Below are 12,909 nucleotides of genomic sequence, written 5' to 3' on the forward strand. Positions count from 1 at the left end.
TAAATTTTTTGTTATTAGTTACATTTAGTGACTCATTTAACTAACTCCCGACATTCTTCCTGCTACAATTGGACTTACCCGCAACTCCTCCCACTCGATAGAATAAGCCCTCCTTTAAACACACTAACTTTATCGCGCATTAGGATGTAATATTTAATTAATTCAGTCCTAACTGGTGTCAGTCCAGAAGGTCGAACAAGTCAGATTGGGCGACATTCTTATTTTAAGCCATTCAGTGACCAGGTGAGTGGGCCTTAATGTCCAGACAATTAGAAGGTATAATACCTTTGACCATAGTCTCACACAGGTGTTTTGTGAATCACATAGCCACTTAAATTAAATCATGCTTCATAAGTTTTTTTTTAACCCAAAAATGTGTTGTTGAGCACTTTCTTGTTGTTACGTATGAATTGCCAAAACCAGGCGCAGAACACTTCACCTACTTCTCCTTATCTAGAGATTTAAGTTCTTGCACAACTTTACATGATATGGTCAAAAATGCAAATGTTTGGTGGTTCTAAGTGTTAAACTATATGACAATTCCGTTTGTTGTGCCAGATGATGTAGTGTTTTTTGATATGACTGCTGAAATCTCTGATTAATATCATCAAACACAGCAGTTGTTAAGATGGTGAGGCATCTACTTCTTTGCCTGTATAATGCTACCAGTTTCACAAAACCAAGTAATTAAATTATTTATTATACACCCAAACTTAAAATGAAATCTCTCTGATTTGGTTTCAAAATACACTTCCAAAATGAAAACATGCTGTACTTGTGAAAGAGACATGATAGGGCATATGGATAGCCTTCACTACTGTATTATGATATAGAATCAATAGAAAATATGCACAGTGCATCAGCACGTCTATGCAAGGAGAGACATCTGGCATGGTTCAGAATTTACCTTTTGCAAAGCTAATTTAAAAATACTTAGGGCCATTGTTATTGTCTTTACATGTTCTCAAAGATGTGAGAAAGGCAACAATTTTAGAAATTCATAGCACATGTTAACATCACCAATATAAAATACATTAAAATCAGAGCTCAGTGACGTTTCGCTTATCCTGTATTAAATGTAAAAAAGTAATAGTATAAATTACATTTGCTGTCTATTTAATATAGTTTAGGCATAATTAATATTGACTCATATATTCTTTCTATAGGAAAGCAATTCCGTATTTTTAGAGAATATTTATACAATAATTTCAAAAATTCATTTAAATTCACCAAAGAAAGAAGGGAAACAAAATAAAGATGATGATCAGAATAGAAAACTTTTTATAAATTCAGGTAAGAAATTTAATTTATTTTTAAATTTTTTGTTATTAAAAATTTTGCTTATCATTTTAATAGATTTTGTCATTTCTGAAATGTTTTGAATAAACTTAATATGAACTACAATCAATTTTTTTTTACATAAAAATTAAATATTTACTGATAGAAAAAATAAATAATTTAAATTTGTGCATCAGAAAGACTATAGACTTATTACATATATAAATTATAAAAATATTTCTAAATTAAAAATATAAATGGTTAAAATTTTTGATGCTGTTATGTAAAGTACCTGCATACTAGCAGGTCAGTATGTTGTTACAAATTTTTTAAAAAAACGAAATTAGTTACTTTTTAACAGTTTTGTCAACTAGGTAGTCACATAAGGTTTCGCTCTTATCAGACATGATCCAGGTTCAGATCCATATAATTTATCATAGGTAATATAAATCAGGCAGTCATTTCCCATGTATACTAAGTAATCCACTGAATCTTTTCCATTATAAATTATAAAATCATGGCCATTCATATAGCCTTAATATTCATACATTAACAAAAATTTACTTTGATGTTTTCTTGCTATATAAGTTTTTTCTCTCATAAGTAGGAACTAGGCTCTCAGTGCATATGTCCAGCAATTTTTATATGAAATATTTTCTTCAAATTAAACTGGCTTTTTACTTTTTTTATTTACAGATAATGAAAATAATATATCAATAGATTTTCAATATATGAAGAGAATGTTTACATCTATATGGTTAGAATTTTTAAAATTTCAAGTAAGTACTATAATTTTTTAAAGTATTGACTACAATTCAATACAAAATATGAAAGTCATATTTTGTTTAATTGATATAAAATTTCAAAATATAAATGTAGTTATCATGTAAATAAATAACTACTTATTGATATATTCATTTCATTAATTAATTCTAGAGTTTATATTCCTTAACAATAAAAATGTTTTATAACTTTGTAATCATAATATTTATAAGCAATATTTGGGAAAAAATTAAGCTGTATTTTAAAACTAGGATATTGTGCAACTTTGTTGTATTGCAATAAAATTGAAGCAGAGCCAGAAGGAAAGAAGCCATTCCTGCACCTGTTAGACAAGGAAAAGGTGATTCTTGTACAGTACCTGACGAACATGGACAGGTGAACTTTGCACTTGCTACCACAAAAGAGGCTATTTTGTACCTGCAGGCCATGGGATACAATCTTTGCACTGGCCAGGTACGGAGAGTTGATCCAAGAACATATGGCAATTGCTTTGTTCTTGTGTTTTATTTGTGTTTTGTGCCTACTGTTAGGTGCACTCATCTCATCAAATGGCATTGACATTGTCGTCGTAATACCTTTGTATATCGAAAACAAAGTCATGGACTCCTACTTTTACTTTCCTGGCTCTGTTATACATAACAGAAGAAAAGTATGGAAATCAGTCAATAAATGACACCCCAATATTTTTACATTTTTGGACTTAGGAGACCTTGAAATGTCAAGAAATGCAAAAAACATTCAGTTTTTTTCTGTATGTATCAATGTTAATGTGTGTGGCACGATTTTGTTTATCCTTTTTCAAGCTTAATAACTCCTGTACTTTTGAAAATTTCTGAAATTTTGCAGGAAGGTTTGTGTATTAGAAAAATTTGTGCTATTAAATTTTGGTGGTTTAAGGTCGAAGGGGTGGGGAGATAAAGAGAGTCATGTGTCATATCTCGAGTAGGATCGAACTTAATGACAATTTTACTTGTTATTAGCATTTACAATTTTTGTAATGAAATATTTTAACAGATAGTGCCACCAGAATTTTAAATGTTGCCAGGAAAGTTAAGTGATTTGTTGTTGGATTTATTACATTTCTGGATTCCTCATCTCAATTAATGGAAAAGGGCAAAGTTTTATCAAAATTGATCCATTAAATTTTGAAAACAAACTCAATTCTATAAGTCTGTACAAGACATGCTAGCAATTGTGAAATATCACACAACAAAGTCGCATGATTTGTGTGATATCACTTTGTTGCACATGCTCGTGAAACAACTTTTTTATTGCATTTTTGGATTCTGCATCACAATTAATGGAAAATGGCAAAGTTTAATCAAAATCTATCAAACAGATTTTTGAGAATGAACACAATTCTGTAAGTCTCATAGAAGAAACTTTGCTAATGCTCTGTTTCAATAAATATTTTAGCTTGAAAAATGTCTTTGATTTAGATTTCACTTTACAATTAATAATAGGTTTCTATGATTACATTTTTCTAAATGTTTAAGATTCCAAAATTATCATCTATAAAATACTTATTTAGAGGGATGTACTTTCAGTATTTCATACATATCATTTTGGCTTTTTACAAGGGTGATGTGAGGAAACAATGAAAAGTATTTTAATCTTGTACTATTTGTGTATTCATTGTACCTGAAAGAAACTATGCTGTAAAGTATAATATTTATAAAAGAACAAATTGGCAGGTTAAAAATGAATACACACATATTTGGCTCAGTGTCTCTGGATTTGCTCATGAAATTTATGTCAAGCTTTAATAGGTATATTTTACATTAAATAATTCAATGTACTAAACTGTACATTTAACACTTACTATATAAGAATATTATATTGTTAATGTAAAAATGATTTAATCTAAAAGTACTCTAATCATATAATAAACTGTGCAATATTTATTTATTTTTTTTTTTTTACAACTATTATATATAACAACATTTTATGAGTTTATATTAAAGTTCTCAAAATATTTTAAATTTGGCTAATCTATTAAATATTTAATATTTGTAGAATCATCAATTAAAATAACATTCTAATATTTATTTTTTATAAGTTTCAGTTAACTCCAAAATTGTATAAAAAAGTTTTGATGATTTTAGATCGAAACGTCATTTCTGATTTTACAAATCCTCTTCTTCTAACTGATTTTCTAACTAAAGCATATAATGCTGGTATGTATGATTTTAAATTTTTATACAATTTATTAAATTTTAAACTTGTACAATAAAAACTTTATAAATCTTGACTTCCATCATTTATTCTATTGTAGAAGATTGATGTATATTTTACTTTTGTTTTATGCATATATCTAAACTAATTAGATATACAGTGGACTCTTGTTGTAGTAAACTTTCAACAGACTGAAGCTTTCACTATATCAAGACTTTAAAAAAAATACTTATCAGTGATGTATTATTGTTGCTAAATGTACAAAAATTTAACTTTGTTTTTAAATTTTTGTATAAATTTAAAAACAAATTTAAAATATTGTATAACTAGCAAATACATCCAGTCCTCAACTACCCACACTGTGAAAGAGAACTATTGTTAGAAATTTAAATAAAAGCATATATATCTATCACCTCAATTGAATAAATTTGTAAACTTGTAGGGGATATGCTCTACAAATTACCACATAACTTACAAAAAAAAATTTCCAATTGTGATGGTGAAAGAGGCTAATAACTTATTGAATGAAGACACTTTGTATGATGTATCGTTTAGACATTTAGAAGTTATTAAACAATTAAAAAATTTAAAGTAAATACAGTATATGCTTGTTGCCATAGAAATTAGTCCACCAAGAAGCCATATCACTGCAAAACTTGGCATGCAGATAAGTCTCAAGCAGATATGAAAATGATTAGAGTTATTGCCTGATGATTCATTATGTAATGCCAGTAGAGGGCATTAAAGTGTGTCTCTCTTGGCCTGTAAAAAAAATCGCAAAGGCATCCTGTCTGCAGTTTACCTGTTGCAGAGGGATACTGTATCACTAGTGATGCCTTTACATTGCAATTTATAACCATATGAACAACTAACCGAATTTGAGAGGGGAAGGATTATTGAGTTGAAAGAAGCCGGTTGTATCAAAAATTTTTTTAAATATTTGTGGCAAAAAATTTGTTTAAAGGTGCCTCTCTGAAACTGGTAGGAATTTAGAATATCTTAAATGCATATTGTAAAGAATGATATCAAAAAATAAAGTACTTGTGCAAAGTGATCACTGTATTGTTCATGTCTTGGGAAGAAAATATACTTTTGTTCAATATAAATTAGTAATGTTGTTCAGGAAAAGTTAATTAAAACTTTTATGAAGACTAATTCTTTTGACTTTAAATACTATTTATCACAATTTAATATTACTTATTTAAATATCTTAAATAAGGACTATCAACTTATTTGATACCTTCTAAATGATTTAAAAGGTGAATCTAGTAAGTTAAAGGACTGTATTTATAAAAAACTTTTTGACAGGAATAATTGTTTATTATCAGTTTAAAAATACACTCCTCCCTGATCTATACAGATTTTTGCACACTAGTACAGTAGTTCAGTCTTTATGAGGCCATGGAATATTATTCATATAATTATTATTCAGAACATTAGCATCAATATATTCAAAAATTGATAAGCAATTCCATATTTACTATTCTCATGAAACAGTAAACTAATAAACTTTATTGTATTGAATAAAATTGTAAACATGGAATTGTATACAAATGAACCAATATGTTGTTTTAGTACATGGGAATAAATTTTCAATAAAAACTAGGTTTATTATACTAAGTTTGCAGAACACAGGTTGAGAACCAATGTTGTAGTAATTTATATATGCCTAATTGCATTTCAAAAAGAAAGAATGTTTTTGGAATGCTGATTACTTTACATCTATACAGCCTCTTGGTTTACTGAAATTGTCTTCCTTTCAAATTTCAAAGCAATTTTTTTTTTTTAAACCAGAAAGTGATCAGTTTTGGCTTGCCAGTTTGGGACTCTTGTCCCCCAGATTTAAATTTTCTTTGAAAGGGAGACAATTTCAGAAAACCAAGAATTCTACAAAGGTAACTAAACAGCATTCCAAAATTTCTTTTTATGAGGTTATACATAAATTACTAGAGCATGCAAAAATTTGTATAGATCAGGGAAGAGTGTATTTTGAAGACTGACACTAAATTAAATCATCTATACTAATATTATAAAGAGGTAATGTTTGTAAGTTTGTTTGTAGTTTGTAAGTTTGTATGTAGGGGGTAATCTCCGAAACTACTCATCCGATTTCAAAAATTCTTACACCAATATTTAGAATGGAACTTCAGGGTGGACATAGACTAAGGCTGTGTACACACTAGGCGTTTTTAAACGCGCGTCGAACGCCGAGCTAACGCGCATTAGCTTGGCGTTCGACAAGCGTTTAGCGGAGCGTGCGCACTGGCTCGGCTTGGAAATGGATGTGGAAGTGATTGCTTGTGTGTGGCTCCTCTATCGTCGCTATAAAAGACGACGGCAGAGGCAAAGAGAATTTTGAGTGCACCCAATATTATGAGATAGACTGACGCATGGAATGTTTGCGACGTTGTATCCAAAACTAAGACAAAATAAATTCAAGTTTTTTAATTCTTTTAAAATATCTATAAAATCCTTTGACGATGGTTGGTCTCTTTTAGATTTCATCAATAAATAGATAAGTATCGAAATGATCGTTCTCCATTTCAGCACATATATCTCAAAGCGCTCGGCTGACGCCCGCAAAACACGCGATCGAATGTACAGTAACATGGCAGCACATATATCTCAAAGCGCTCGGCTAACGCCCGCAAAACGCGCGTTTTAACAAAAATCTATAAACGCGCGTTTGAGTGTGTACGCCTACATAGAACTCTTGGTTCTTTAAAATGCGCGTTTAACGCGCGTTGAAAAACACCTAGTGTGTAAAGGCTCTAATCCGGTAAACATTCATACAAATTAAAAGATATCATCTAGGTTAAGGCTTTTATGTCCAACAGATGGCGCTATGAGTACGACCTAAGTTTGCTTTTCTGTGAGGATGAACTAAAGCAGATCATCTTCTATCTATCTATATAAATAAAAATGTAATGTTCATTTGTTCCTACCGATTCCTTTGAAATTTTGACACAACGCTGCATTTGAATATGCATTTTTATATAATATACATGTCAAATTTCCCCACTGGGGGAGATGGACAGCATTAAGGCTTATCGTAAAGAACTCTGCTTCTATTTATACTATTTTAGATGCGGTTTTTTTGCATTTTTCATTGCGTTTTAATAGGGTATGTCAAGAGAATGTACACTAAGAAGGGATTTTTCGAAAAATTCCCCTCTCATGGGGGAAGTGTTATACATTTACAATAGATACATTTTGAGCCACAACAACGTGTGGCGGGGTCTGCTAGTTATTTAATAAATTCAATCCCCAAACTTATTAGCACACTTTGTATAAAGTTATAGGAATAATATAATATAATACATATTTTTCAAAATAGAATAAAGCTGGAAGAATTTCCTTATGTATAGATTAGTAACTATTTTAATGATGATATCCAAACTTTATTTATGGTCAAAGAAATGGAAACATAACCTTATTTAATCTAAAAGAAGATATTTAAATGAAGTTTTGTTTTTTCATAATTCTTATAAACACTTTAATGAAACAATCTATTTTAAAAATTTTGATGTGATTTATATCAGAGAGATTTTTTTTTTTGAAATAAGACTATAGTTTATTTCAGAAGAATTTCGTAAGATTTCTTGTTATATTACAGATTGCATAAACATATATATTCAATAAACATACTTGGTGCTTTATACTAAATAATAAAGTGAAATGATGAAAACTCTTAAGAACTCAAATTGTTATAAAAATTATAGATTAAATTTACTTTTCTTTGAAGTCATAATTAACATACACAGTTTTGACAGTTTTAAATCACAAGCATGTTTGGATTATGCCCATCCATATATAAGAAATATTTACTCTTTAAGGCATTTTCATGTTCAATCTTGAAAATGCTCTTCTGTAAAGTTTCCACCATTTTCTTTCAATTCTATTCTGAAGATTTAAAGTTTTGAAGTGTTGAACTTTCCAAGGAGCGAAGTCTATTGTTTTTCTAGGGTATATGTTTTTATAGGATTAAAACATTCTTCTCTTATTTTTTATATTTTGTTTATTTTAACAATCTCAGGACAACTTCTTAAACACTAGTGATTAGGACTCATTTACACACATTAGACAGAATCATAATTCCTACTATTGATCACCTGATTTTCAAAACTCTTTTCATACATCAATATCCTATATGATCTATGTTTTCTCTCTCTTAATTTCCTCTAATATCATAGTTTTCTCCTAGTCAATGTGTACTGTGAGTGAAAAAAACTCTGTTAAAACAAAAAATTTAATGGAATTTTAATGTTTCTTTTATATTGAACTTATAAGTGATATTGAAAATTAAGTTAAATAACAATCTAAAAATAAATTATTATTATTAGAATTTTAAATGTAAATTATTTGAGATAATTTAAAATGTTTTTTTTTTCAGATCTTAAAATAATTTAAATATATATATGTATATATTTACAGGTGGTTCTACCAGTCTTTTAGCTTTAAATGGAATATTTACTCTAATACAGAATTACAATTTGTAAGTATATCATTAAAATGTTAAATATGTTTAATTGCAATCATTGTTTTAATACAGTACAAAGGAAAAAAATTTATTTTAAATTGAATTAATAAGTTATTTTATCATGTAATATCATATATGAATAGATTATCATGGGAATATATGATCTGATTAAATAAGGCAATGACTTACTTGAGAGAAGAGTCAGGTTTTAGATTTTTATAAAATATTTTTTGAACTTCTTTATAGCTTTAGAATTAATAACAGAATAACTTTAACCAGAAATGGTTAATCATTTATGTTTTGATAATGATTAAACAAATCCAGACTGACTGTGAGTGCATCTACCTGTCTGTATAGATCAACTTATGTAAATATTTTATCCTAGCTATAAGATAAATAACAGATAACAAAATAAACATTTATACCAATGCAAAAATTTACACTAATCAATATAGACTCTGTAACAATATTAAAAATAGTAAATAAAGGTAAACTGCTGAAAGATATCACAATAAAATAATGGATATCTTAATTATTTAAATTTATAGAAGCACATGAAGAAAGATAACTGTTCAGACCAGTAGTTAAAAAATCTTTAGCTCCGTAATTAGAACCAGTTTCTGAAAACCAACAGGAAAATAAAAATGCATACAAACTAAGAATTCTTTGGAAATAGTAAAAATTTCTCAAAAATTTAATCTAGGTAACTGTATTTAGTTTGTGGATAATAAAAATTGTTCCTATCATTTAATTTGGAGGCATTTATTTACAATAAAAGTAAGCAAGTAAGACACTCACTCAGTCAGAGATTCCAGAATACCTAACCACAGTAGTTTATTCATCTTATTATTTGACAGATCTGTATAGGGACGAACTGGAGGCACACCGATAATATACCTAGTAGTGATCTAGTTTGTAGAATTGCTTTTAGATTTTGCAGAGAGACATTCCCATCCTCCAGAAATATAACTAAAACCTATTATATAAGTTCCATTACTTGAATTACTTTTTTATTATTTGAAATATCTAGGAAATATACTAAAATCATCCAAGATTTTATTTTTAAGCTTGGCATTACAATTTACATTAATGCTTGATTGTGTGTAAGATGCACAGATTAATTTTCTAGACATGAAAATTACCAACAAGAATAAAAGAATAATTATTTCATTATATAATAAATCTGCACTCACTTTTAGCATATATTCCTGTAGTAAACATTATTTCTTTTACAAAATCTCTTCTGTTAAATGTTATCATGTTTTACAAAAGCAGTTTTTTAATCAGGCTCAAATCTTGCCAAGAGAATAAGATAGTTTAGAGGACAAAATGATTGCAGATGGATTTAAAAAAATCTGTACTCTTTGAGTTTTTTATATAAGAGGTTTTATGGGATATAAGAGAGCTTTTATACAAAGTCTGTTCAAAAAGTATCGGACCTTTTTTTCNCTTGTACAATAAAAACTTTATAAATCTTGACTTCCATCATTTATTCTATTGTAGAAGATTGATGTATATTTTACTTTTGTTTTATGCATATATCTAAACTAATTAGATATACAGTGGACTCTTGTTGTAGTAAACTTTCAACAGACTGAAGCTTTCACTATATCAAGACTTTAAAAAAAATACTTATCAGTGATGTATTATTGTTGCTAAATGTACAAAAATTTAACTTTGTTTTTAAATTTTTGTATAAATTTAAAAACAAATTTAAAATATTGTATAACTAGCAAATACATCCAGTCCTCAACTACCCACACTGTGAAAGAGAACTATTGTTAGAAATTTAAATAAAAGCATATATATCTATCACCTCAATTGAATAAATTTGTAAACTTGTAGGGGATATGCTCTACAAATTACCACATAACTTACAAAAAAAAATTTCCAATTGTGATGGTGAAAGAGGCTAATAACTTATTGAATGAAGACACTTTGTATGATGTATCGTTTAGACATTTAGAAGTTATTAAACAATTAAAAAATTTAAAGTAAATACAGTATATGCTTGTTGCCATAGAAATTAGTCCACCAAGAAGCCATATCACTGCAAAACTTGGCATGCAGATAAGTCTCAAGCAGATATGAAAATGATTAGAGTTATTGCCTGATGATTCATTGTGTAATGCCAGTAGAGGGCATTAAAGTGTGTCTCTCTTGACCTGTAAAAAAAATCGCAAAGGCATCCTGTCTGCAGTTTACCTGTTGCAGAGGGATACTGTATCACTAGTGATGCCTTTACATTGCAATTTATAACCATATGAACAACTAACCGAATTTGAGAGGGGAAGGATTATTGAGTTGAAAGAAGCCGGTTGTATCAAAAATTTTTTTAAATATTTGTGGCAAAAAATTTGTTTAAAGGTGCCTCTCTGAAACTGGTAGGAATTTAGAATATCTTAAATGCATATTGTAAAGAATGATATCAAAAAATAAAGTACTTGTGCAAAGTGATCACTGTATTGTTCATGTCTTGGGAAGAAAATATACTTTTGTTCAATATAAATTAGTAATGTTGTTCAGGAAAAGTTAATTAAAACTTTTATGAAGACTAATTCTTTTGACTTTAAATACTATTTATCACAATTTAATATTACTTATTTAAATATCTTAAATAAGGACTATCAACTTATTTGATACCTTCTAAATGATTTAAAAGGTGAATCTAGTAAGTTAAAGGACTGTATTTATAAAAAACTTTTTGACAGGAATAATTGTTTATTATCAGTTTAAAAATACACTCCTCCCTGATCTATACAGATTTTTGCACACTAGTACAGTAGTTCAGTCTTTATGAGGCCATGGAATATTATTCATATAATTATTATTCAGAACATTAGCATCAATATATTCAAAAATTGATAAGCAATTCCATATTTACTATTCTCATGAAACAGTAAACTAATAAACTTTATTGTATTGAATAAAATTGTAAACATGGAATTGTATACAAATGAACCAATATGTTGTTTTAGTACATGGGAATAAATTTTCAATAAAAACTAGGTTTATTATACTAAGTTTGCAGAACACAGGTTGAGAACCAATGTTGTAGTAATTTATATATGCCTAATTGCATTTCAAAAAGAAAGAATGTTTTTGGAATGCTGATTACTTTACATCTATACAGCCTCTTGGTTTACTGAAATTGTCTTCCTTTCAAATTTCAAAGCAATTTTTTTTTTTTAAACCAGAAAGTGATCAGTTTTGGCTTGCCAGTTTGGGACTCTTGTCCCCCAGATTTAAATTTTCTTTGAAAGGGAGACAATTTCAGAAAACCAAGAATTCTACAAAGGTAACTAAACAGCATTCCAAAATTTCTTTTTATGAGGTTATACATAAATTACTAGAGCATGCAAAAATTTGTATAGATCAGGGAAGAGTGTATTTTGAAGACTGACACTAAATTAAATCATCTATACTAATATTATAAAGAGGTAATGTTTGTAAGTTTGTTTGTAGTTTGTAAGTTTGTATGTAGGGGGTAATCTCCGAAACTACTCATCCGATTTCAAAAATTCTTACACCAATATTTAGAATGGAACTTCAGGGTGGACATAGACTAAGGCTGTGTACACACTAGGCGTTTTTAAACGCGCGTCGAACGCCGAGCTAACGCGCATTAGCTTGGCGTTCGACAAGCGTTTAGCGGAGCGTGCGCACTGGCTCGGCTTGGAAATGGATGTGGAAGTGATTGCTTGTGTGTGGCTCCTCTATCGTCGCTATAAAAGACGACGGCAGAGGCAAAGAGAATTTTGAGTGCACCCAATATTATGAGATAGACTGACGCATGGAATGTTTGCGACGTTGTATCCAAAACTAAGACAAAATAAATTCAAGTTTTTTAATTCTTTTAAAATATCTATAAAATCCTTTGATGATGGTTGGTCTCTTTTAGATTTCATCAATAAATAGATAAGTATCAAAATGATCGTTCTCCATTTCAGCACATATATCTCAAAGCGCTCGGCTGACGCCCGCAAAACACGCGATCGAATGTACAGTAACATGGCAGCACATATATCTCAAAGCGCTCGGCTAACGCCCGCAAAACGCGCGTTTTAACAAAAATCTATAAACGCGCGTTTAACGCGCGCTTGGCCAAAAGCGCGCGTTTGAGTGTGTACGCCTACATAGAACTCTTGGTTCTTTAAAACGCGCGTTGAAAAACGCCTAGTGTGTACAGGCTC

The 12,909-nt window shown here is 29.3% G+C and overlaps 1 protein-coding gene across 1 annotated transcript in view; it reads left to right on the forward strand.

Annotated features, from left to right (window-relative positions):
- The window catches only part of LOC111640582 (nucleolar complex protein 4 homolog B-like), a 51,560-nt gene that overhangs the window by 26,063 nt on the left and 12,588 nt on the right, over nucleotides 1-12,909 (forward strand). The window contains exons 6-9 of the mRNA XM_023386606.1: nucleotides 1,167-1,293; nucleotides 1,975-2,057; nucleotides 4,121-4,238; nucleotides 8,671-8,731. Of these exons, the coding sequence (XP_023242374.1) occupies nucleotides 1,167-1,293; nucleotides 1,975-2,057; nucleotides 4,121-4,238; nucleotides 8,671-8,731 (389 nt within the window). The remainder of the gene's footprint in view (nucleotides 1-1,166; nucleotides 1,294-1,974; nucleotides 2,058-4,120; nucleotides 4,239-8,670; nucleotides 8,732-12,909) is intronic.

This window comes from Centruroides sculpturatus, unplaced genomic scaffold (assembly GCF_000671375.1).
Source record: "Centruroides sculpturatus isolate CEXI.00-Female unplaced genomic scaffold, Cexi_2.0 scaffold1354, whole genome shotgun sequence".
Classification (NCBI taxonomy): domain Eukaryota; kingdom Metazoa; phylum Arthropoda; class Arachnida; order Scorpiones; family Buthidae; genus Centruroides; species Centruroides sculpturatus.